Source organism: Mesoplodon bidens (assembly GCF_964165515.1).
Source record: "Mesoplodon bidens genome assembly, chromosome: 2".
Lineage (NCBI taxonomy): Eukaryota > Metazoa > Chordata > Mammalia > Artiodactyla > Ziphiidae > Mesoplodon > Mesoplodon bidens.
Window position 1 is genome coordinate 141504633 of NC_138177.1, and position 22536 is coordinate 141527168.

General features: G+C 44.2%; 1 protein-coding gene across 3 annotated transcripts in view; it reads left to right on the forward strand.

Moving 5' to 3' along the window:
• YIPF1 (Yip1 domain family member 1) overlaps positions 1-22536 on the forward strand; it is a 36493-nt gene that overhangs the window by 11296 nt on the left and 2661 nt on the right. For 2 of the 3 annotated variants that reach the window (XM_081220232.1, XM_081220233.1), the window contains 3 exons: positions 5378-5494; positions 8726-8892; positions 9253-9435. In XM_081220232.1, the coding sequence (XP_081076358.1) occupies positions 5378-5494; positions 8726-8892; positions 9253-9435 (467 nt within the window). Of the gene's footprint in view, positions 1-5377; positions 5495-8725; positions 8893-9252; positions 9436-13682; positions 13815-22536 lie in introns of all 3 variants that reach the window. The other variant, XM_081220234.1, reaches the window with a different exon arrangement.

Consider the following 22536-nt stretch of genomic DNA (forward strand, 5'->3'; position numbering starts at 1 on the left):
GACTCACAGATATAGAGAACAAGCTAGTAGTCACCAGTGGGTAGAGGGAAGGGAGGAGGGGCAAGATAAGGGGTAGGGGATTAAGAGGTACAAACTAGTTAAGTATAAAATAAATAAGCTATAAGGATATACTATGCAGCACAGGGAATATAGCAAATATTTTATAATAACTATAAATGGAATGTAACCTTTAAAAATTGTGACTCACTGTGTTGTACACTTGAAACTTATGTAATATTATAAATCAACTATACATCAGTTAAAAAGTAAAAGTAGGGAATTCCCTGGTGGCCCAGTGGTTAGGACTCTGAGCTTCCACTGCAGGGGCCACGGGTTCAGTTCCTGGAACTAAGATCCCACAAGTCGCACAGCATGCCCCCCCCCAAAAAAGTAGAACTAGCTCATAGTTTAGTTTTATGTAAAAGCCCCCATTTATTCTATTAGACTGGTGTTGGTTTGTTTTTTTTTTTTTTTTTTTTTGTGGTATGCGGGCCTCTCACTGTTGTGGCCTCTCCCGTTGCGGAGCACAGGCTCCGGACGCACAGGCTCAGCGGCCATGGCTCACGGGCCTAGCTGCTCCGTGACATGTGGGATCTTACTGGACCGGGGCACGAACCCGCGTCCCCTGCATCGGCAGGCGGACTCTCAACCACTGCGCCACCAGGGAAGCCCTAGACTGGTGTTTTTAAGCTACAGAACCTTTTCATCAAATGGCATGGATGTCCAATATTTAAAACCAGTCAAAGTGGAGCAGCTCTGATGGAGGTTGAGGGAAGTCTCCCTTCCACTCAGCTTCCTCCCTCAGGGACACACACAGAAGTTCCATCCAGATGTCCATGGAATTCCTGGAGCTCCGGTGAGCATAGTGTGAAAACCATTGCCTTGGCCCAGGCCTCTCAGCTAAAGGTTGCCAAGGTGGCATTTCTTTCTAGCTCTCATTCTTCCTTACTTCTAGCCTGAGAACTTCTTGAGAAGCAGACTCTGTGTCTGAGAAATCCACGTCATCAGCACCAGGCAGAGGGCTTGGTGCAGAGTAGGTACTCAAACAGTTTTTGAGCACTTTATTTTGTGCTAGAGACTGAGGATTCAAAGATAAAGTCATGATCTCCATCCCCAAGGAGAAAGAAGAGAGGGACCCAGCATTCGTTGAGCACCTAACAGGTGCCAAGCATGGAGTTCAGCACTGTTTTACTGTGTTACACTGTTTTATTTCCCACGCTCCGAGGTAGCCTTATCTTACAAAAGAGAAAAATTGAGGTTTGGGGAGGACAGCCTGCCTACAGTCTCAGAGATAGCAACAACATCAACAACAACAACAATAATAGCAAACACACATAGAATGCTTGATATATGCCAGACACTGTTATTAGGGAACAACCTGAATTAACTCATGTAATCTTCATAATAACCCCAACTTTACGAGGTAGGTACTATTATTATGCCCATTGTGTAGATGAGGACACTGTGTCGCATAGAAGTCTAGCAACTGGCCTAAGATCACGCAGCTAGTAAGTGGCGGAGGATTCACATCAGCACTGTAGCTCCTAATCCATATTCTTCATCACTGTGTTTGGCTGTCTTTCGTGACAAGGCCAGGATACGAACCCAAAGCATCCTTCTTCCCACAACACTACTAATCTCATGAGCCCATAGACATGGTTAAAAAAAGAAGGTACAATATTGGTAAAGTGTTTTCTAGCAGAGAGGGCTGGGCCTCGTGGGGTGGGTTGGAGGAAAGTGGTCAGGAACAAGATGACAGAAGAGCCAGTCTGTAGAATCTGAGGGAAAGACTGATGAATTTGACTACATTTAAACTAAAATTTAAAATTTCTGGGCTTCCCTGGTAGTGCAGTGGTTAAGAATCTGCCTGCCAATGCAAGGGACACGGGTTCGAGCCCTGGCCCGGGAAGACCCCACATGCTGTGGAGCAGCTAAGCCCGTGCACCACAGCTACTGAGCCTGAGCTCTAGAGCCCGCAAGCCACAACTACTGAGCCCACCTGCCACAACTACTGAAGCCTGCACACCTAGAGCCCGTGCTCCGCAACAAGAGAAGCCACCACAATGAGAAGCCCGCGCACCACATCGAAGAGTAGCCCCCGCTCACCACAACTAGAGAAAGCCCGTGCATGGCAACGAAGATCTAACACAGCCAAAAAAATAAATAAAAATTTCTACACCACAAAATAAACCATAAGCAAGGTAATAAATAAATAAACCACAGACCAGAGATAATATTTCAATGCATATAACCCACAAAGGATGCAAAGCAAGTGTACATGTAGGATGCCTCCCGATTATGAGAATAAAACCAAGTATAAGTTCTGGGGGAAAATGAGCAATTCACAGAAAAGGAAACCCAAATGGCCAATAAATATATGAAAAGATAGTTATCCCTACCTGAAATAAAAATTTAAACAGGATATTATTTATGTCCATTATTTTAGCAAGCATACAAATTGGCTTGTCTTCATTCATTCATTCAATTAATTCAACAGATATGGAACACTTACTCTTCTAGGCACTGGAGGTACAGTAGTAAATAAAACAGACAAAAATCCCTGCCCTGAGGGAGTTTATAATCTAAGTTTAACAATAGACAAAGAAAATAGGTAAAATATCAGTACATAGTGTGCTAGTGATAAATGCTAAGGTGAAAATTTAAAAGCAGAGAAGAAAGACAGTAAATGTTTGTGTAGGTGGGTGGATTTGAAATTTAAAAAAATTTTAAATGTATTTGAGTAAATGCCTGAAGGAATTGGGAGCAATACATATAGGTATCTCAGGGAAGAGCATTTGAAACAGAGCTCAGCACGTGCAAAGGCCCTGGGGCAGGAACTTGCCTCATGTGCTCAAAGAACAGTGAAGAGTCTAGTGTGACTGGGCCAAAGTGAACAAGGGTGTCTAGTGGCTGAGGTCAGAGGGACAGTGTGGAGGGGCACATCATGTAGGGTCTTGTAAGCAAGTGAAGACTTTGGCTTTTGCTTGAGTGAGATGCCATCAAAGGGTCTGAACAGAGGAATGACCTACTCTAAGTCAGCTTTTCATAAACACTGATACCACCTGTTGCCAAGAATGGGAGCAAGGGGAACTTTTGTATAATGTGGGTGGGTATGTAACTGGTGCCACAAATTGGAGCAGTTTGAAGATGTTCATACCCTACAACTTAGCAGTTCTACTCCTAGATAAATAGTCTTAGAGAAACTCACGTATATACAAGAAGGCAAGTAGAAGAATATTATTATTCATTGCCTCAGCATTGCTTGTAATAGCAAATATTTAGACATGACCAAAATATTCATCAGCAGGAGAATGGATCAGTAAATTATGGTGTGTTCATATACGGAATTCTGTAGGTTTTAGAAATGAATGTGATCTATAAGCATCAACATGGATACATCTCAGAACGATAGTCAATTAAAAAAAAAGCATGTTGTAGAAGGATATAAGTAGTATGACGGCATTAGAAAGATTTGAAGAAGAGGCATGAGGGCTATACCAGTGTTTGTTTTATCATTTTGGGGCTTTTCTGTATGTTAGAAATATTTTATAACATAAAATGCACAATACAAACTAAATTAACGCTCCCTCCCACCCCACCCCGTAATTAGAGTAGGAATTTGGCAGGAACGAGGAAGAAAGAAGACAGAATGAAGCATTGTGGCAGGCCTGGTGGTTGTGTTTCTCTAGAGGCCAAGCAGGTGGTTGTGTTTCTCTAGAGGCCAAGCTTCCTGTGTGCCTGAGTGCACCAGAGGCAGCAACTGTGTCTGTCACACATCATTGTGTCCCCAGCACCAGCCCAGGGCCCAGAGGATAGTAGGTATTTAGTAAATAATGGCTGACAGGATCCGGTAGTCTCTGCTTTCCAGGTATGGGTACTATAATATTTTGACCACTTGTGGTCGCATGCTTTGATGGTCTCAGCCCATCAAAAACACGTCAGTTTTGTTCATTTGTTCAATAAAGCTTTTGGGGATTTTTAAATTATTGTTGTTGGTTGTAGGGGTTTTTTTGGTTGTTGTTGTTAAATATTTTATGTGTTAGTCACTCAGAATAATACGGTGAACAGAATCTAATCCTTGGCTATATCAGGGCGCCTGCAGGCTAGTGAGTAAATGGCACTCCTTGGGAAGCTGATGTTGGTGGCTCTTTGGAGCCTCCCAGTCAAGTGCTTGTGCTCCCTTTCCCACCTTAAGGAAGCAACTTGACTTCGAAAAGTGCTCATGCATTTCTGCTAGCCGTCTCCCCCAACACAATAATTTTCTTAATTTTATATGTCAAGGTGCCTGCAGTTACCCCCAAAGATATTGCAGAATATTAGTGAAATTGAAAAAATGAAATTCATAAAATTTATTGAAGTCTCTAAATTTAAAAATTGTATTTGTTCTAATAGTCCTTTTTCTAGATGGGGAGAAACAAGGATGGTGTTCATGAAATGAAGCGAAATGATGAAAGGGATTTACAAAGCATGGTGCACTCATCCACTTAGTGGAATTTTTTATAATCACTAAAAAAGAATTAGCTGATTTTTATGAATAGCTATAGTAGAATCTCCAGAGCATAATAAGGTGGAAATACATATGCCTGTTAGAGTTTGTATAAAGTGCGTGCACACACACACACACACACACACAAATATGCATTTGCTTATATGTGTATAGGAATCTCTGGCAGGATTCACCAGAAACTGGTTACAATGGTGAGCTCTGTGGAAGCAAAATGCATAGCTAGGGAACAGAGAGGAAAGGAATTTTACTTTTCTCTATATTCCCTTTTTGTGCCTTTTGAACACTGAACTATGTGCATGTATTACTTTTTGATTAAAAAAAGAAAGAAATAGATAAAGACACACATACACGGTGATTTGTTAGATTAAACGAACCCTTTCCTAAAGTGTTCTGCTTGCCCTACTCTTCCATTTAGACAACAAAGGACCTATTTGATTTAAAATATTTTTCTCTGGCATTAACATTTGGTACTTATGTAAAGGAAGTAACCTTTGCTTCCTGTTTCCTGATGGTGAAGGTTTAACAAAATGTCCATAAATTTTTTTTGATGATCCTCCAATAAAAGAAACTATAAGCAAATCAGTGTCTTTATTCATCTAATCATGGAAGGTGTTTTGGTCTGTGCATTTCAATCCCCCTTGTCTTTAAGGCAGCTAATTACTGAGTTGCATGTTTGACCTTTTAAAAAAGAAAATCCCCACTAAACGAGTACTGATTCCATCTAAAATTCCTTTTCTCTTCCCTTTAGATTCCATCTAAAATTCAGATTCACCTCACATGAATAGGGTGAGGGAGATAAGAAATTATTTTGTGAGAGCCTAAAAGCTGGTTCTTCATTTTCTTGTCTGAATTTTCTGGTTTGCTTTGCAGGCCCCTTTTGGATATGTGCCACGTTGGTCTTTGCCATAGCAATTAGTGGGAATCTTTCCAACTTCTTAATCCATCTGGGAAGGAAGACATACCATTATGTGCCCGAATTCCGAAAAGGTTGGTGAATAGCTTGACTCATTTGGAATGCTGTTAGTTGGTAACCGTGAGTTCTTTTTACCCACTGAGCTCTTAGACCCCTGTCTGTCGGTCCTGCAGCCCTTTTTTAAGGGCTCAAAATTAATCATCCGTCTATATAAATCCACATAGTCTTTTTATTTTCTATTGTGGTAAAATATATATAACCTACAATGTACCATTTTAACCATTTTTAAGTGTACAGTTCAGTGGCATTAAGTATATTCAATATTTTGAATCCATATACTCTTTTGGAAAACTGTAAGGCAAGACCCCATAGCAATCGGAATTTATCCAAAGAAAAATGTACAAGATAAGTAAAAAGCAGTGTGCATGAAAGTCTCCATTGTAGCATTATTTGTATTATCCAAATGTTGGAAACAATAGGGGCATTGTTATTTAAGGCATGATGACTCAACTAGCTGGGGCTGTAGCCATTAATTATGAAGCACTTAGAGCAACATGGAAAACTCATAATCCAAACTTAGGCCAGGGGCTTCCCTGGTGACGCAGTGGTTGAGAGTCCGCCTGCTGGTGCAGGGGACACGGGTCCATGCCCCGGTCCGGGAAGATCCCACATGCTGCGGAGCGGCTGGGCCCGTGAGCCATGGCCGCCAAGCCTGCGTGTCCGGAGCCTGTGCTCCGCAACGGGAGAGGCCACAACAGTGAGAGGCCCGGGTACCACAAAAAACAAACAAACAAACAAACTTAGGCCAGTGCTGTTAGCAACTTTGTTAAAGAGAAATTTACAAATGGTCAGGGCCTAGAAGGGAAAATGCAGAAGTGAACGTGTCCTAGTGATGGGCTTGTGGATGACATTCTTATTTTAAAACGTCCTTTCTTGTGGCAGTATTGGGTAGCTGGGGGAAAAAAACCAAACAGCTTTGAGGGATTTGCAGATGTCAGCCACCCCAAGTTGGAGGTGTTTGGCTCTGCAGGAGATTGGCCTGAGCCACTTTCTCCATTCTCTCCTTCCCTCCCTCCGTCCCTTCTGTCCTGATCTCCTGTTGAAAGGCTGTATAAGAGCATGGGCTCGGGAACCAGGCCGTCAGCTTCAGGTTCCAGCTTCACCATTCACTAGCTTCTACCTTGCTGGGCAAATTATTTCATCTCTCTTGGCCTCAGATTCCTTATCAGTGAAATGGGAATAAGAATACCTATATTATAGGGCTATTGTAAGAATAAAGAAGTGATGTATGTAAAGAGGTTAGAATAGTGCCTTGTACAAAAAGAGTTCAGTAAAATTAACTATTGCTATATATGTATGTACACATATCTGTGTGTCTGTAGAGAAATGTATTTACCTGTGTGTATGTCCATGTAGCCTTCCTTTCCTCCCCTCTACCCTCCATGCCCATTTTCCCTTCTTCTCGCCTCCATTATGGAGTCAGACCTGGATTCAGTCCCAACTCCATTTGTCAAGTAACCTTGGTCTAAGTTTAACTCAATAAATGTTATCCATGAGCTCTCAGTATGCCTTCAAGTAGCTCAGTGGTTAAGTAAAGAAAAACAGGTAAATGGATATTGCTGTAATAAATAATATGTGTTAATTTCTATATCAGAAGTCTGTAGAGGTATACTGACAGAAAAGAGGAGTGAATCACCCTGCCTGAGGGTGTGGAAGCTGTGGGGGGAGGGGGGAGGGCAGGGGTCGGGGTCCTTGTTTGTTCTTATACTGTTTGGCTGGGCATCCCAGTATCAGGGAGTCATGGGATGTATGTGCCAGTAAGATGGTCGTTGACTCGATCAATAAATATTTTTCCATTTTATGTAAAGATTATAAGTCACACATCCAAGGTCATGTCCCGCTTCTACCACTTATTAATTATTTGACCCTAATCAAACCACTTAGCTCTCTGATCCTGTTTCCTCATTTCTAAAATAAAGATAGATTATATGAAATAATGTGTTTATATACAAGTTAACAATATAAAAAGCTTATTCTTGATCGGGCATTTATTATTTATCAATCAGTGTTCTAAATATACGTGTTTTTACTCATTGAATTCTCCTAATAATCTTATAAGGCAGTGTACTATTATTATTCCCATTTTACAGATGAGAGGCAGGAAGGTTAAGTAAACTCACCACCCAGGTCTACTCAGCTGTAAGTGGCAGAGCTAGGATTAGAGTCTGCATATACAGTCTGTAGCTCTGACTGTTGAACAACGTTACCTCTCAGTAAAGCACTCAGTGTAACGCCTGACACCCAGTGGACAGCTGTAGTCACTGTAGCAATTCCCTTCCCCTCCCTTTAGTTATTCAAGAAGAAGGCAGTATATCAGCAAAATTACATTTGGCTTAATGCTGGAGTTCCCCATGTGAAAAAAACTGCTCTGGGAGCTGAAAATGTTTTGGACAATCACATATCTTACCCAGAGCCTGACTGTAGTTGCTAGGAGTGCCTTTGTTCTTGCCAAGAGCGTTCAGTGGATTACCTGGTGACTTTCATCTGGGAAGGGCTGGTGTTGCAGACTGAGCCGTTTATGATCCTCCACTCCAGAAGAGGGAGGACGAATCCTCTAGGGCGTGCTGCTAGAGGACGGGGAGGGAGGGACAGTAAGTAATACACTGAGCGTTGCTCCTCTGAGGAGCCGCTAAGTAGCATTTCCACCACAGAGACCGAATTATGTAAAGAAGAAAGTGGAACTGGAGACTATTCCAAGCAATTCATCGGTGAGCTGGGACTCCCTATTTCAGAGACAGAAGGAACTCTAAGTAGCACGTAGAACAAGTTAGTCTGAACCCAGGTCATTTTCATAAATTTGCTAAAGAAATCAGTGTCAGCTCTTGTTATGTTAGGAAGGAAGATGTGTCCTTCCAAGGGGATAGTTGACTTGTATTTGATTGAAATGTTCTGTGTATTTACACACTTGCAGCGTGGCCCTCGGAAGTATTTCAGTTGCATGATTCAGTTGTTTAATACTATTAGTTGTTAGTTATTAAGTGAATTATAGAAACCATAGGAAAGACTACTGGTCATCACCACAAACACAAATGCTAAAGGGGCATGGATTCAGCACATTTATAGAGCACCTACTGCTTGTTGGGTACTGTGCCAGGCTCAGGGGTTGAGACCAGTAAGACACGATCCCCTGATCCAGTGAGGCAGGTGGACACTCCTGCAGGAAGTAAGTCCAGCAGGTACCGGAAGTGCCGTGGCAGTGCATTAAAGGCTTGGTGGAATTAAAACTTGTGTCCTCTCGCCCTCAGTGTCCATCGCAGCCACAATCATCTATGCCTATGCCTGGCTGGTTCCTCTTGCACTCTGGGGTTTCCTTGTGTGGAGAAACAGTAAAGTTATGAACATCGTTTCCTATTCATTTTTGGAGATTGTGTGCGTCTATGGATATTCACTCTTCATTTTTATCCCCACGGCGGTAAGTACCACACTGATTCTGAGTGAGGCCCTATTCTTAGTGGGAAATTCAACCAGCATCATCATTTCTAGCCTAACACTGATGTGCATCTGAAAAATACCCCTTGAATTTAGAAGTTTAGTGGGAATGCAGGCTGGAGAGCCAAGTGCTTTCCCTGGATCTTGAGCCCTTTGTTAGGAAAGCGTTCCCCTCAGTCTGCACGCTGGTGGCGTTTCTCTGGGCTGTTCTGGGAAACCCGAGTGGCAGTGAAGGCCCAGCTGCTGACAGGCTCCTGGGCCTTTATGAACACGTGTGCCTGGAACGAGCAAATGCCTCGCTGAATGCCTCCCCCAAGCCCTCCCCACCCTCCTTTTCTTTCAGATACTGTGGATCATCCCCCAGAAAGTGGTCCGCTGGATTCTAGTTATGATTGCCCTGGGCATCTCAGGCTCTGTCTTGGCAATGACATTTTGGCCAGCAGTTCGTGAGGACAACCGGCGCATCGCATTGGCCACAATTGTGACGATTGTGTTGCTTCACATGCTGCTTTCTGTGGGCTCCCTGGTATGGTCTCATTCCGATGCTCTTCCGGTGCGCTTTAGATGCAAATGCTAAGACCTCAAACTGTTAGGCACCACGGTTCTTTAAAAATTGGCTCCATGAAATAAATATCGTTTTAAATAGACTGTCCTAGATGAGAAATAATAGTCATGAGAATTTGATTATAATCTCTAACTTCACCTAACTTCTGACGTTTGGTTGAGATTTGGTGTCTGGCCAGAGGAAGTAGGGGTGGATGAGTGTCTACATATAGAGCTGGGGAGCGGAGGGTCCGGGGGGCGGGTGTTCTACCTGTGGATGCTTTTACTGGTTTTCTGCACAGACTCAGAAAGAGTTTTGAAATTCAGCTTTTCGTAGGTAGAAAGCTCGAGAATGAAGTCAAAATAGGAAAAAGTTATCTTTAAGATGAACAACATTTAAAACAATGTTTGAATTAATGTGTTTAGGTATCTTTTTAGAGAAACCATGTGCTTTTGAGTCAGACAGGCCCAGATTGAAGACCAGCTGTGTCACTCACTGGCTGTATGAGCTTGGGCAGGGAACCTAACTTCTCTGAATCTGAATTTCTTAATCTGTAACATTGGTATAATAGTTCTTGCCACAGAGGGTTGTTCTGAGATAAAATAAAATAATACATATAAAGCGCTTAACATGGAATTTGTCCCATAAATGCCCATAAATTAGATCCCTTTCCTCTGATCCTAAGGAGACATGTTCTTTGTAATTTCTGTACACATTGTGTGTAAAAATTGCTGCCCATGGCCTTAACAAGGCCTGGTATAGGTTTTTAAAAAAATCCAAATCCAAGAATGTTAAGGTCATGGCTGCCCACAGGAAGATGTTCACATAGCACATGGCCAGACCCTTGGTCAGGCTTTGCAGTTACAGGAGTAAAGATTTCTTTGGCACTGTTTGATCTTGAATATTTTCTGTAGACAACCATGGTCTCATTAAGTGCTTTAATAAGATCCCAATACTTTATCATTGAACAAGTCTCATAAAAAGTGCCAAGTTCTTGGTTGACATACATTTTACATATGCCTAAGCTTTAACCCCTTGAGATAGCAGAGTGACACTATTAATGTCTGGCACTTGGAACCTCTGGGCTGATGCCTAGAAATGCTGCTGTGACCTTCCTGTGACCCTCCCGTCTGCTGAGGAAGAATGTGCTTTGCACTGTGACTAACTCTCGTGCTATAATGCCTCTCACTGGCGTCTTCCCATCTCTCTTTTGAATTTTGAGTGTGTGTGTGTGTGTGTGTGTGTGTGTGTGTGTGTATTATGTACCTTGTTAAGAAGTTGGTGAGGGGAAGGAGGCAGGAGAAAGGCATTGCTGTGTTCGGTTCTGTAAAGAGTAGAGAGGAACAAGGCAGATGGGGCTATGGAGCAGGGAGGTGGTGTTGTTATTAACACGTTTAATTTGGTACCTGTGGCCAGGATCTTTTACCTCCTATGCCTACTCCTCCCTTTTGGGGTAAATGACACTGAAGTTAGGGTTTACCTGCCCATCTTGCTACTCAGGAACTTTCTAAAAGAGCATCAGAATGAAGTAGAAAGAGCACTGGGCTGGGAGCTGCTTAGCATTGAAAGCCTAGGCTCTCAGAACTCAGAACCTGGGTTTCCTCATCTGCCAGGGAGATTCATAGTTCGTGGGCTTTTGTGAGACTCAGTGAAGTGGCTGTGAAAGCCCTTCGTATGCTGTGATAGTTCCTTCGGATGTAAAGAAGTTACTAAATGCGCCCTGTGTCATCAGAGACTGCCAGGGCCACTCTGCTGCCTGTGCCTCCGAGTGCCCCAGTAAGAGCGGCCCCAGGCCACAACTCTGGGGACAGTGCCCTTTCATTGGTGCCCCTCCCTGGCATCTTCCCATCTCTCTCCTGAACTTCTTACACATGCACACACGGTTGAGAAGTTGGAGGAGAGAAGGAGGCAGGAGAAAAGACATTGCCCTGTTCAGTTTTTTTTTTTTTTTTCTTTTTTTTGCGGTATGCGGGCCTCTCACTGTTGTGGCCTCTCCCGTTGCGGAGCACAGGCTCCGGATGCGCAGGCCCAGCGGCCATGGCTCACGGGCCCAGCCGCTCCGCGGCATATGGGATCCTCCCAGACCGGGGCACGAACCCGTGTCCCCTGCATCGGCAGGCGGACTCCCAACCACTGCGCCACCAGGGAGGCCCTGCCCTGTTCAGTTTTAAGGGACTCAGGGGAGCGGGGCAGCTTGGATGGTGGAGCAGGTAGTTAATCGCAGGTGTAGGACCGCTTCTTGGATGGGAGGCACAGTTTTCTTTCCTCGAGGAAGGGAACCATTTGTTTAGCCAGGGGCCCACTGGGTCTGGGGTTTTGTTGTCCACACTGGAGATGGCCTCCTCCTTTCTCTTACAGAGGAGATGCACAATGCAAGAGGGCAGAAACAGACATTAGGAGATGGGTTTTAGTCTCAGCTCCATCACTCCCTGCTTTTTTGCTTATTAGTTCACCCCTCTGGACCCCCACCTCCTCACTTAGAAAAAGAGGTAAAAATGTTACCACAAGGATGAATGATATGTACAATTATTATCACTGCAAAGGCAGGGAGAGGAAACGACAGGGGAGTTACTTGAGCTGAGGGGCACTGGCTGAACCAGACAGCTTGGCCTTCTCACTGTCCCCTGGGGAACACGAATTGGTGTTTTTGCCTTAGTGCAGTGAAGCATAGGACAGCCCAGCACCTGCTGTGGGTCCCTCGGTGCTTGTATACGATCTCTAAGTTGGTCCTGGAACACACCTGGCAGGGAAGCTAAGGAGGCACTAGAGGTTGCATCCTTGGCTGGTATGTTTGGAGATGCACAAACCTATGTTTGAGGTGGTACTGCTCCGAGTAGAGGGTCTGTGTCCTAGTGTTTGTGGAATTATTTTTATTTTCGTGGATCATTTTTTCCAATCCTTTCATTTAACAGATAAGACTTGTCCAAAGTCATAGTGCGAGTTCCTAGCAGAGCCAGGTTTAGAAGCTGGGCTTCCTGGCTTACTCCATCTGGTGAGGGTTTCCTCCAGGAACCTGGAAGATAGTCGTTGTTCTTGCATCCTGGGGGCTTCTTGGCTCAGTGCAGCTGCAAGATAACTGGAGGGGCCCAACGCTAGTAGCATGGCCCCTGCCCCTGCTCGGGTTAGGGACCATTCTTCTCCTTCCTTGGAAAACAGCCCCTGGAAGGGGCCTTGGGGAGGAAGGCTTTTAAAACTACTAGAATTGCCCAGGGGATGTGACAAACCAGAGGGAGTCTGCAGCTAGGAACTTTTTGAAATGGTTTGTTGAAGACTTAACTCGAAATAGGAATTATACTGGGGGAAACTCCAGCGTGTTGTGTTGGCGCCCCCTTCTGGCTGATAGCAGAGCTGGTGAGATGGCTCTTGACTTGGTGGCTTTTTATCTTTTTTACCTTCCTGAGGCCCCGGCTCCAGGGGCCAGTCATGCGCAGGCAGTGGTCCCTGATTTACTAACAGGTTCACCTGTCCTTCGAACAACCCAAGTTCAAGGCTAGTGAGATTGGTATTTTCCTGGGCTCACGTTAGGCTTCTCAGACCCCGAAACAGGTGGGAAGATCCTCCCTGATGTTTTTCCGTTTTCTACCTCCTTCTGAATTTTGATAGTTAAATTGTAGATGGTGAGTGGAAGCACTTATCAAACCTTTCATTTCCAAGTTGAAGAATTAAGAGGTAAAGCCTGCCTAGCACTTTCTTTGAAAGGTCTTTACGGGGAGCCGACTGGTTTTGCAGCAGTCTACCTTGGTTCAGTTCATTAAGTACTGATTGTTTACACAGTGTGCCCGGCCCTGTGTGAGGGGCTGGTGATGCAGAGACAAGAAGGACACGGTCTTTGGAGGAGAGACTGTGGTGATTAACAGCTTGAGCTTTGCAGTCGGAAAGACCAAGCCTTGAGTCCTGGCTGCACCACTTGCTGCCACGTGCACCTAATCGAATGGCAGCCTCTCTCAGCCTCAGTTTCTTCATCTGTCAGATGAGGGTAGTGATAACAACCTCACCGAGTTGTTATGAGATTAAGTCATAGGTAGCAAGTGCTTAATAAATGGTAGCAAAATTTAAAAAGGCAGTATCAGTCGAGTAAGAGACAGAAACAGAGACAGTTCAGTGATGACCAGTGCAGTGGGGGAAGTGTAGGGGCCACGAGAGCCCAGAGATACTGTCGGCATGGAGTCTAGGACACGCACCTGGACCGTTATTTATTAACCACCCTCATGGGTCTCCTTTTCCTGTAGGCCTACTTTTTTGATGCACCAGAGATGGACCATCTCCCAACAAGCACAGCTGCTCCAAACCAAACAGTTGCAGCAGCCAAGTCCAGCTAAAGGGGAAAGTGAGAGATTATCTTTTCATCTTCTCGCTATGAGGTACAGTAAAAATGGGCAGGGGCATCAGTCCTGTTGCTGTTAGCATCAAGCGCTGAGAGGGCCAGGCCCTTCTATCTGTCTGCATGATTCAGCGTGGTGTGCGTGCACACGCATGTCCCTGTGTGTGTCCCTCTTGCTGAGGCTTCCGTTGGGAAGTAGACTCATCTGGCTTTATACATTTGGGAAACACGAGCTCTCAGATTCTTCTGTAAGAGGAGTTCCTGCCTTTTGGCTCCAGCATCCCCTCTCCCCTACTCCCTGTCCCCTTCCCAGCAGCACAGCCTGGGTTTGTTCCATTTGATTACAGTCTAGTGGTTTCCTGTCCAGTTTCTCTGTGACTTCTCAGGCTGGCCTCAGACCCTGAGTGTGACTGCTCTTGAATTACTCATGCAGTTCTCCGAAGCTTACCAGTTCTCATGCCCAGTTTGTTCTTGGGCCTCTTTGATGATTCCACTGTTGGCGGTTAGCTCAGAGGGTCAGAGTACAGGAAAAAGACCCTGTTCCTCCATGGCTGGTCTCTCGCCTCCCTGTTCCACCTCCTCTGTGTTCTGAGCCTGCAGCCATGCTGAGCTGCTTGCCGTCTCCAGAGCACATCCTGCCTTTGCACTTGCTGATCCAGTTGTCTGAAATGTTCCTTCCCTTCCAGCAGTCATCACTGACCTGTGAACCCATTACACCCTATATTATGCATCACTTTATTAGTGGTGCTCGAAACACCAGTCACTCACTCTCAGTGTGTCCATCTGCTTATCCATTTGTTCACGCATTTATTCATCCATTTGTCCTCCATGTACTAGGGTGTCTCCCCATAAGAACAAGGAATGGGTATTTCTCTGTTTCTCCATTGCCCACCACATGACGTGGTATACAGTGGGTGCTTAGTAAATGTTTGTGGAATGAATGAATGAAGCCACACTCTGCACATGGTCTCACTGTGGGCCAAGAACCTTTACTCTATACTGTAATCATGGGCTGACCTTTCTGCCCAAGCTGCTATCTCCCAGAGCAACAGGGTGTGGTGCAATGACCAGGGCCTTTAGAGTCAAACAGAATGAAAATCCCTGCCCTACCATGTACTAGCAGTGTGCCTGGGGCAAGGGGCTGACTCTCTCTGAGCCTCAGCTAACTTACTATGAAATGAAGATGATACAGTCTACAGGCATACCTCGGAGATATTGTGGGTTCGGTTTCAGACCACCACAGTAAAGTGAGTATTGCAGTAAAGCAAGTCACATGAATTTTCTGGTTTCCTAGTGCATATACAAGTTTTATTTACACTATGCTGTAGCCTATTAAGTATGCAACAGCATTATGTCTAGAAAAGCAATGCACATACCTTAATTAAAGTATCAATACTTCATTGCTTAAAAAATTGCTAACCATCATCTGAGCCTTCAGTGAGTCCTAGGAGTAGTAACATCAGAGATCACTGATCAGAGATCACCATAACAAATAGGAGAAAAATGAAAAAGTTTGAAATATTTCAAGAATTACCAAAATGTGACACAGAGATGAATGCTTTTGGGAAACTGGTGCCAATAAACTCGCTCAATGTGGAGTTGCCACAAACCTTCAATTTGTAAAAAACAACAATATCTGCAAAGTGCAATAAAGTGAAGAACAATGAAGTGAGGTATGTGTGTGTATTATATTATAAGATTGTAGTAAAAGTAGAGATCACGTTTATAAAAGCTCCTGGCACATAGTTGGTGCTCAGTAATAGAATCAAGCTGCTGCTCCTCTGAAAGGGGTTAGCAATCTGTGCTGAAATTTGGTGGTTCTTACTGACTTTACTGTCACCCTTTATTTCCTTTTTGTAAAACAAATGGAGATTTTCCCTCTTAGTTGAGGAATTTAGGTTGCCGACCCTGCAAGGTGACAAGATGTGATTGGTCAAACAGAGGCCTCTCCGGTTGCCTTGTTGGCGCAACAGTCAGCCTGGCCAATGGCGTGACTAGGAAACCACTCTAAATGTCAGAGCCTGATTTCTCCGCTTCCTCTCTTCACATTATGGGTGATACTAGAATCAAAGAAGGTCAGAGCCCTTGGAGATGGGATGTGTTTCCCTCCTCTTTTTAAAATAAGGAAGCTGAGGCCAAGAGAGGACAGTGCCCTGCCCAAGGCCAGATTTGGTGGCAAACTAACGTGTATATCACATTCTATGTTACAAAACACTGTCCAGGTCACTCTCATTGGCCGCTCTTACCAGCCTTGTTGTCCCCATTATATGGATGAGGGAAGCTGGGCTTTAGTAAGTCTGAATTGACTAAGATCACCCCTCTCTTAGAGGCAGAGCTGGGAATCAAACCCAGGTCTTAGGGAACCAATTCCTGAGGTTTTTTCCACTTTCCCACATTTTAGGCTGATGTTCTTTTTTTTTTTTTTTTTTTTTTTTTGCGGTACGCGGGCCTCTCACCGTTGTGGCCTCTCCCATTGCGGAGCACAGGCTCCGGACGCGCAGGCTCAGCGGCCATGGCTCACAGGCCCAGCCGCTCCGCGGCACGTGGGATCTTCCCGGACCAGGGCACGAACCCGTGTCCCCTGCATCAGCAGGCGGACTCTCAACCACTGCGCCACCAGGGAAGCCCCTGATGTTCTTTTTACCACAAAAACTTGCAGGTTCCCCTGCTGACCTTTGGCTCTTTTGGGGGTGGGGAACGCCTACTTTGCTAATCTAGATGTTTCCACACTACTTTGATTGCACAACCTGTCAGTTAAGAATTTGAGGACTGTATTATCTATTTCTGCCTAACAATATTGCCACAAACCTAGCAGCTCAAAAAACACACATTCATTATCTCACTGTCTCTGTGAGTCAGGAATCCGGGCATAGCTTTGCTTAGTTCTCTCCTCCTTCTCCTTGCTTAGTACTCTCACAAGGCTGCACTCAAAGTGTTGCCTGCGCCGGGGTCTCGGCTGAAAACTGGGCTGGGGAAGGATCTTCTTCCGAGCTCACATAGTTCTTGGCAGGATTCAGTTCCTTGTGGCCTGCCAGACCAATGGCCTCCTTGCTGATGGTCAGCTGGAGGCTGCCCTCAGTTCCTTGCCACATAGGCCCCTCCATATGAGGACTTTTACTTCATCAAAGCCACAAATGGAGATAATCAACAGAGACTGTTAGGAAGATGCAAGTTACCGTCTATGTAATGTAATCACAGAAATGACATCCATCACCTTTGCCATATTCTTTGGATTAGAGGCAAGTCACAAGTCTTGCCCACACTCCAGGGGACAGGACACATCAGAGCATAATAAATACCTGGAGGAAAGGATCATTAGAGGCCATTTTTATTTCTTAATTTAATTTAATTTAATTTTTCAGCTTTATTGAGGATGAACTGACAAAATTGTAAGATATTTAAAGTGCACATTGTGATGATTTGCTATACATATACATCATATGGAGGCCATTTTAGAGTCTCTCTGCCACAAGCACACACCTTTAGTGACACGTTTATATTTGAAGCATTTACAAAGACTGTTGTCAATCCATATAGTAACTATTAAAGCTTAATTCCTTATTTTTTGATGAAAAATAAATATTGATAGAAGTTCTAATATTTTGCTTCCATTACCTCAGTGGGTTGTTTTTGGAGCCCACTGCCTTAGAATGAGCACGTGGTAGGTTGTTTGCGTTACTGTTTTTTTTTTTCCTTCAGCTAAGACAGCAAAAGAGATGATTTATTGTAACATGTTACATTCAGCCACAACTGAGAATAGAACTAGTCCAGTATGTCAAAGGTCCAGGGCAAAGGACCAAAAGGGACCGTTTTGATACGAGCAAGGTGGGTCTCTCAAAGGCGGTTGAGGCGATCAGAATGGCCATCGATGTTCAGATCCACTGAGACAAGTTCTAGACAGTAGGCAAGCAGTCCAACAATTTGTACCAGCGTCCCTGGCCTCTGGCTTCCCTTGTTTCTGCTCCTGTGGCTTCCATGGGCGTACAGGTTTACTTGGACCTCCGCGTCATCTTTCTTCTCTTGCGCTTCAGCCTGCGCATTCGCTTCTTCCTCCACTTTGCTCTTATGGCGCGGAGGTTTCTCTGAAGATGGCGCTAAGGCCAAGAGACTGCATTACTGTTGAATTGTCTGCACACTTGTCCAGCTCATCCTGCAAATGGACTCCATTGAGCAGAGAAGGCCCCAGAGCAGGATGGATCTTCATCTGAGGTCCATGGGGAAGGGACTCTTATTTCACTTGGACTCCCCGGTCTTGGCCTAATACCCTACCTGCCTAGCATAGACAGGGCGAGTGCCTCGTTAATTGAGTGGGTGGAGGTGACTTTGTAAGATTCAGGCAAGAGTCAGGATATGGGCTTTTACCAGAAGTGCCTTGGCTCACCGAGTCCTGGATCATAATTTACTTAAATTACATAAATTACATAATTTACTTCCTCACTCAATGTTTATTTGAGGCCACTTTGTGGCCTCTGTGAGCTGGGCACTGGGGACCTGCAAAATCAGATAGAGTCTGCCTCAAGGCGCCTTGGTCCATGGGTAAAACAGCTCACCAGATAAGGACCAGGCGGTGGGCCAGGCTGTGTGAGAAGTGCCATGGCCAAGTTGTGAGTTGATGGGCACTGTGGGAGCACAGAAACACTGACTCATTTGGCCTGGGGGAAGGCTTCACAGAGGGGGTCTTGCGTGAGCAGAAAGCAATTAGTTACCCGTTTTTCTGAAAAGAGTAGTCAACTTCCCGTGGCTTTTGGGAAAGTGAAGACGTAGGCTGTTCATTGAGACACAGTGATGCACTGTGGGCTCACATCACCTAGACCAAGAAAACCTGAGCTCAGCTGCAGAGGGACAGAGGTGGGGGACACAGTGGCCACAGCTGCCTCGCTCTCTGCCTTGCCTCAGAATACCTGACATCAACCTGGAGAGGGGCTCTCTCAGCCTGCTCCTGGGCTGAGACTTCATACATACAGTTCCTTCCATACATTTTGGTTACGAAGTCTCCAGACCAAGTGTCCCAGGTGCTGTACACCTTCAGAGAGTCAGAAGCTGGCATCTTGGAAGATCCTGGCCCTTAGGGCCCTTGTAGACCTCCCATCCCGATTTACACAGATTTGGTACCTATGGGATTTGCTCAGATCTATAAACTTGGGTGTCAGTGTCTCCATTTGGGCATCAAGTCTCTAAATGAGATAGCGACGAACAGTTTCTTCGGAGCCTCCCTGGCAGAAGCATCCATCGCTTTGCCAATGAGAGGGCTGTCCAGAGCCCTGAGCGCTGCAGATTTATGAGCTGGCTGTGCCTCCCACTGTAAGCTGTGGAGTCCCAGCTTTCACTGGAAAAGAATGACTTCTAATCTCACAGATAACTTTCCTCATGTAAATCTGTGCAGTGGAAGGCTTAGCCTGGAAGGGATTACTGGGAAAGCATTAACCCCTTCTTTCCCTAGAACCTCAGGATCACGAGGGAGCCTCCAATTACTTGTAATCAGGGAAGCTACCTCTACATAAGTCATTGAGACATTATAAAGAACATCTGGCTTCTTTCCTTCCTTCCTTCCTTCCTTCTTTCTTTCTGTTTTATATTAACTTATCACCTGAGGTCCAATGCCATTTCTTCTCTGAGCCAGGACCCTGGTGAACCTAGGGAGTCTTACTTTGGCTTGAGGGACGGAGTATCTGAAGGACTGTATTCAGATTGGGGCTACCTTCCCAGGGGCAATGACAAGTGGCTCTGTCCAGAGAAGGATGGCCAGCAGGTAAATATACTGCAGTGTGATAAGGGCTTTAATAAGGGATGAGCAGAGGGCTTCAGGAGACTCCTTTGTAATTAAAACCCTCCTGATTCGATACACAGGGTTTATATGCAATTATCCTTTCGCTCACGTCAAGAGTTCATTTTATAAGCCAAAGCTTCAAATGTTCTTACTAGGTTTATACACATCAGTTCTTTTATTCTGAAATCAGCTTTAACTCAATGAATGCTGTAATCCCCTTTATCACAGTGTCCAAACCGCATGATCTCACACCATAGCTAACACTGTTTTCTACAGCCCCTTATTCTGTTCCACACCATGTCGGGAAATGTCCCTTCCCAGAGAATCCATTTTCAGTTCCTGGGCTATTTCTTTTTCAGTTTTCTTTGTTCCCTTTCTTTGAGGAAAATTGGGAGAACCTGGGATGGTAAGTGGGTCAACACAATAACTTTATTCTTTTATTTGACTTATTTAGTGGAAACTTTTAAACATAGACAAAAGTAGAGTAAATAGTATAATGAATCCCTATGTACCCCTCCCCTCTTTCACTTTCAGCAGTTGTCAACTCATGGCCAGTCTTGTCTCATCCATATACCCATATATTCCCCACCTCTTTCCCCTGTATTATTTGGAAACAAATATAGAACATCCTATTATTTCATCCATAAACACTTAAATTCTGTATCTATAAAAGATATTCTTTTCAGGGACTTCCCTGATAGTCCAGTGGTTAGGACTCTGCACTTTCACTGCCATGGGTCCGGGTTCAATCCCCAGTCGGGAAATAAGATCCCACAAGACGGGGGCTTCCCTGGTGGCGCAGTGGTTGAGAGTCCGCCTGCCAGTGCAGGGGACACGGGTTCGTGCCCCGGTCCGGGAAGATCCCACATGCCGCGGAGCGGCTAGGCCCGTGAGCCATGGCCTCTGAGCCTGTGTGTCCGGAGCCTGTGCTCCGTAATGGGAGAGGCCACAACAGTGAAAGGCCTGCATATTGCAAAAAAAAAAAAAAAAAAAAAAAAAAAAAAAAAGATCCCAAAAGCCATGAGGAATAGCCAAAAATAAATAAATATTCAAAATAAGAGGCTAAAACAACCTTTAAAAAAAAAGATACTCTTCAAAACCTAACCATAGTACCATAATCACATCTTAAGAAATAATAACTCTTGGGGCTTCCCTGGTGGTCCAGTGGGTAAGACTCCATGCTCCCAATTCAGGAGGCCCAGATTCGATCCCTGGTCGGGGAACTAGATCCCGCATACATGCTGCAACTAAGAGTTCACATGCTGCAACTAAGAGTTTGCATGGCGCAGCTAAGAGTTTGCATGCCACAACTAAGGGTCCACATGCTGCAACTAAGAGTCCACATGCTGCAGCTAAAAGATCCCATGTGCCGCAACTAAGACCCAGTGCAGCCAAAATAAAAAATAAAAAATAAATATTTTTTAAAAAGAAATAACTCTAATATCAAATACATTTCAGTGTTTGAGTTTCATATTGCAATTGGGTGTTGTACCTCTTAAATGCCTTTTAAATTATAGAGTCCTACTCCATCTTTCTCTTTCTCTTTGCCACTTATTTGTTGAAAAATCATTTATCCTATAGTTTTTCACTGTCTGGATTTTGCTGATTGTTTCTCTATGGTATCATTTAACATACAGCTCTGTCCTCTGTTTTCTGTTAATTGGTGGTTGTATCTAAAGGTTTGATCAGATTCAGATTGATTTTTTGGGGGGGCAAGATTACTTGATATGTGCTGTAAAACCCTTCCATCCATAAACTCATAATGTCTAATTATCTCTCTGTCTTTTTGATATTAGTAGCCATTAATAAGCAATGCCTAGACCCATTAATTCAGTAGGGGTTTCAAAATGGTGATATTTCAGTTCTATCTTTCCTTCTTTATTTATTTACTAGAATACTTCTTTAATAAAAATTTCCCTTCATCTGTGTGGTTCCGGGGATACAGTTTATATTAGAAAAGCAAGATAAATGATTTTTTTCTCTTTATTTACCTGCTTTCAAAATAGTAGTTGGCTCACTAGGATCTGCAGCAATGACCAATTAGTTTCAGTCCATTGCAAATACTATGCTTATTGATGCTCAAATTGTTCTGTATTTGGCCACTGGGGACCTCTTCAGGTTGACCCCCAAGTCCTGTCGGCATGACCCTAGGAGTCTCTGATAACTGCCTTGTTATCTGTTATGACCAAATGTTCTAGGCTCATTTTGAACTTTTCCTGTCCCAGACCCAGACTGAACCATTTCTCTAAGGAGTCCTGGTTCCATTCAGGGAAATAGTATTTCCAGCTCACAATTTGGACGCTAGTGGTGCTCACTGCAACTGGCTTCGTCAATGTTTTCAGGCCTTTTCAATGTTCAGAGCTAGGAAATATGATTGTTGTTTGCTTGATAGAACATATGTTGTGAGTTCATACTGATACTTCCAATTCCTGTTTAGTACAGTACTAAACTGCTTGTACCTTATATTCATATCTCCTTTCTCCTGTACTGAGGATCTCATTTCTCACTGACCCCATCAATGATAGAATTGGGCTATCTCATAAGTACTTACTTGTTTTATCCCACTGTGCGCTTACAGGGATCTAGTAGTAAAAGTACCAAACTACCTCTAACTACTGGAAGTGTTACTTTAAAATCTTTGAAGGGAATTCCCTAGTGGTCCAGTAGTTAGGACTTTGCACTTTCACTGCCATGGCCCAGGTTCAATCCCTAGTCGGGGAGCTAAGATCCCGCAAGCCATGAGGCACAGCATAAAAAATAAATAAATACTAAAAAATAAATAAAATCTTTCAAGATTTTTTTTTAAGTTCTGGAATATGCTTTTCCTTCCCTTGTCTGCTTGGAAACTTCCTATTTATTCTTCAGGGCCTACTTCAGATACTCTGTCCTTGGTGAAGTTTTGCTTTACTTCTCCAGGTAATATTACTTACTTATTTCTCTGGGCTCTGCTACAGTTCTTTGTATGTTTCTCTATTGTGGCCATTTTCTTATTAAC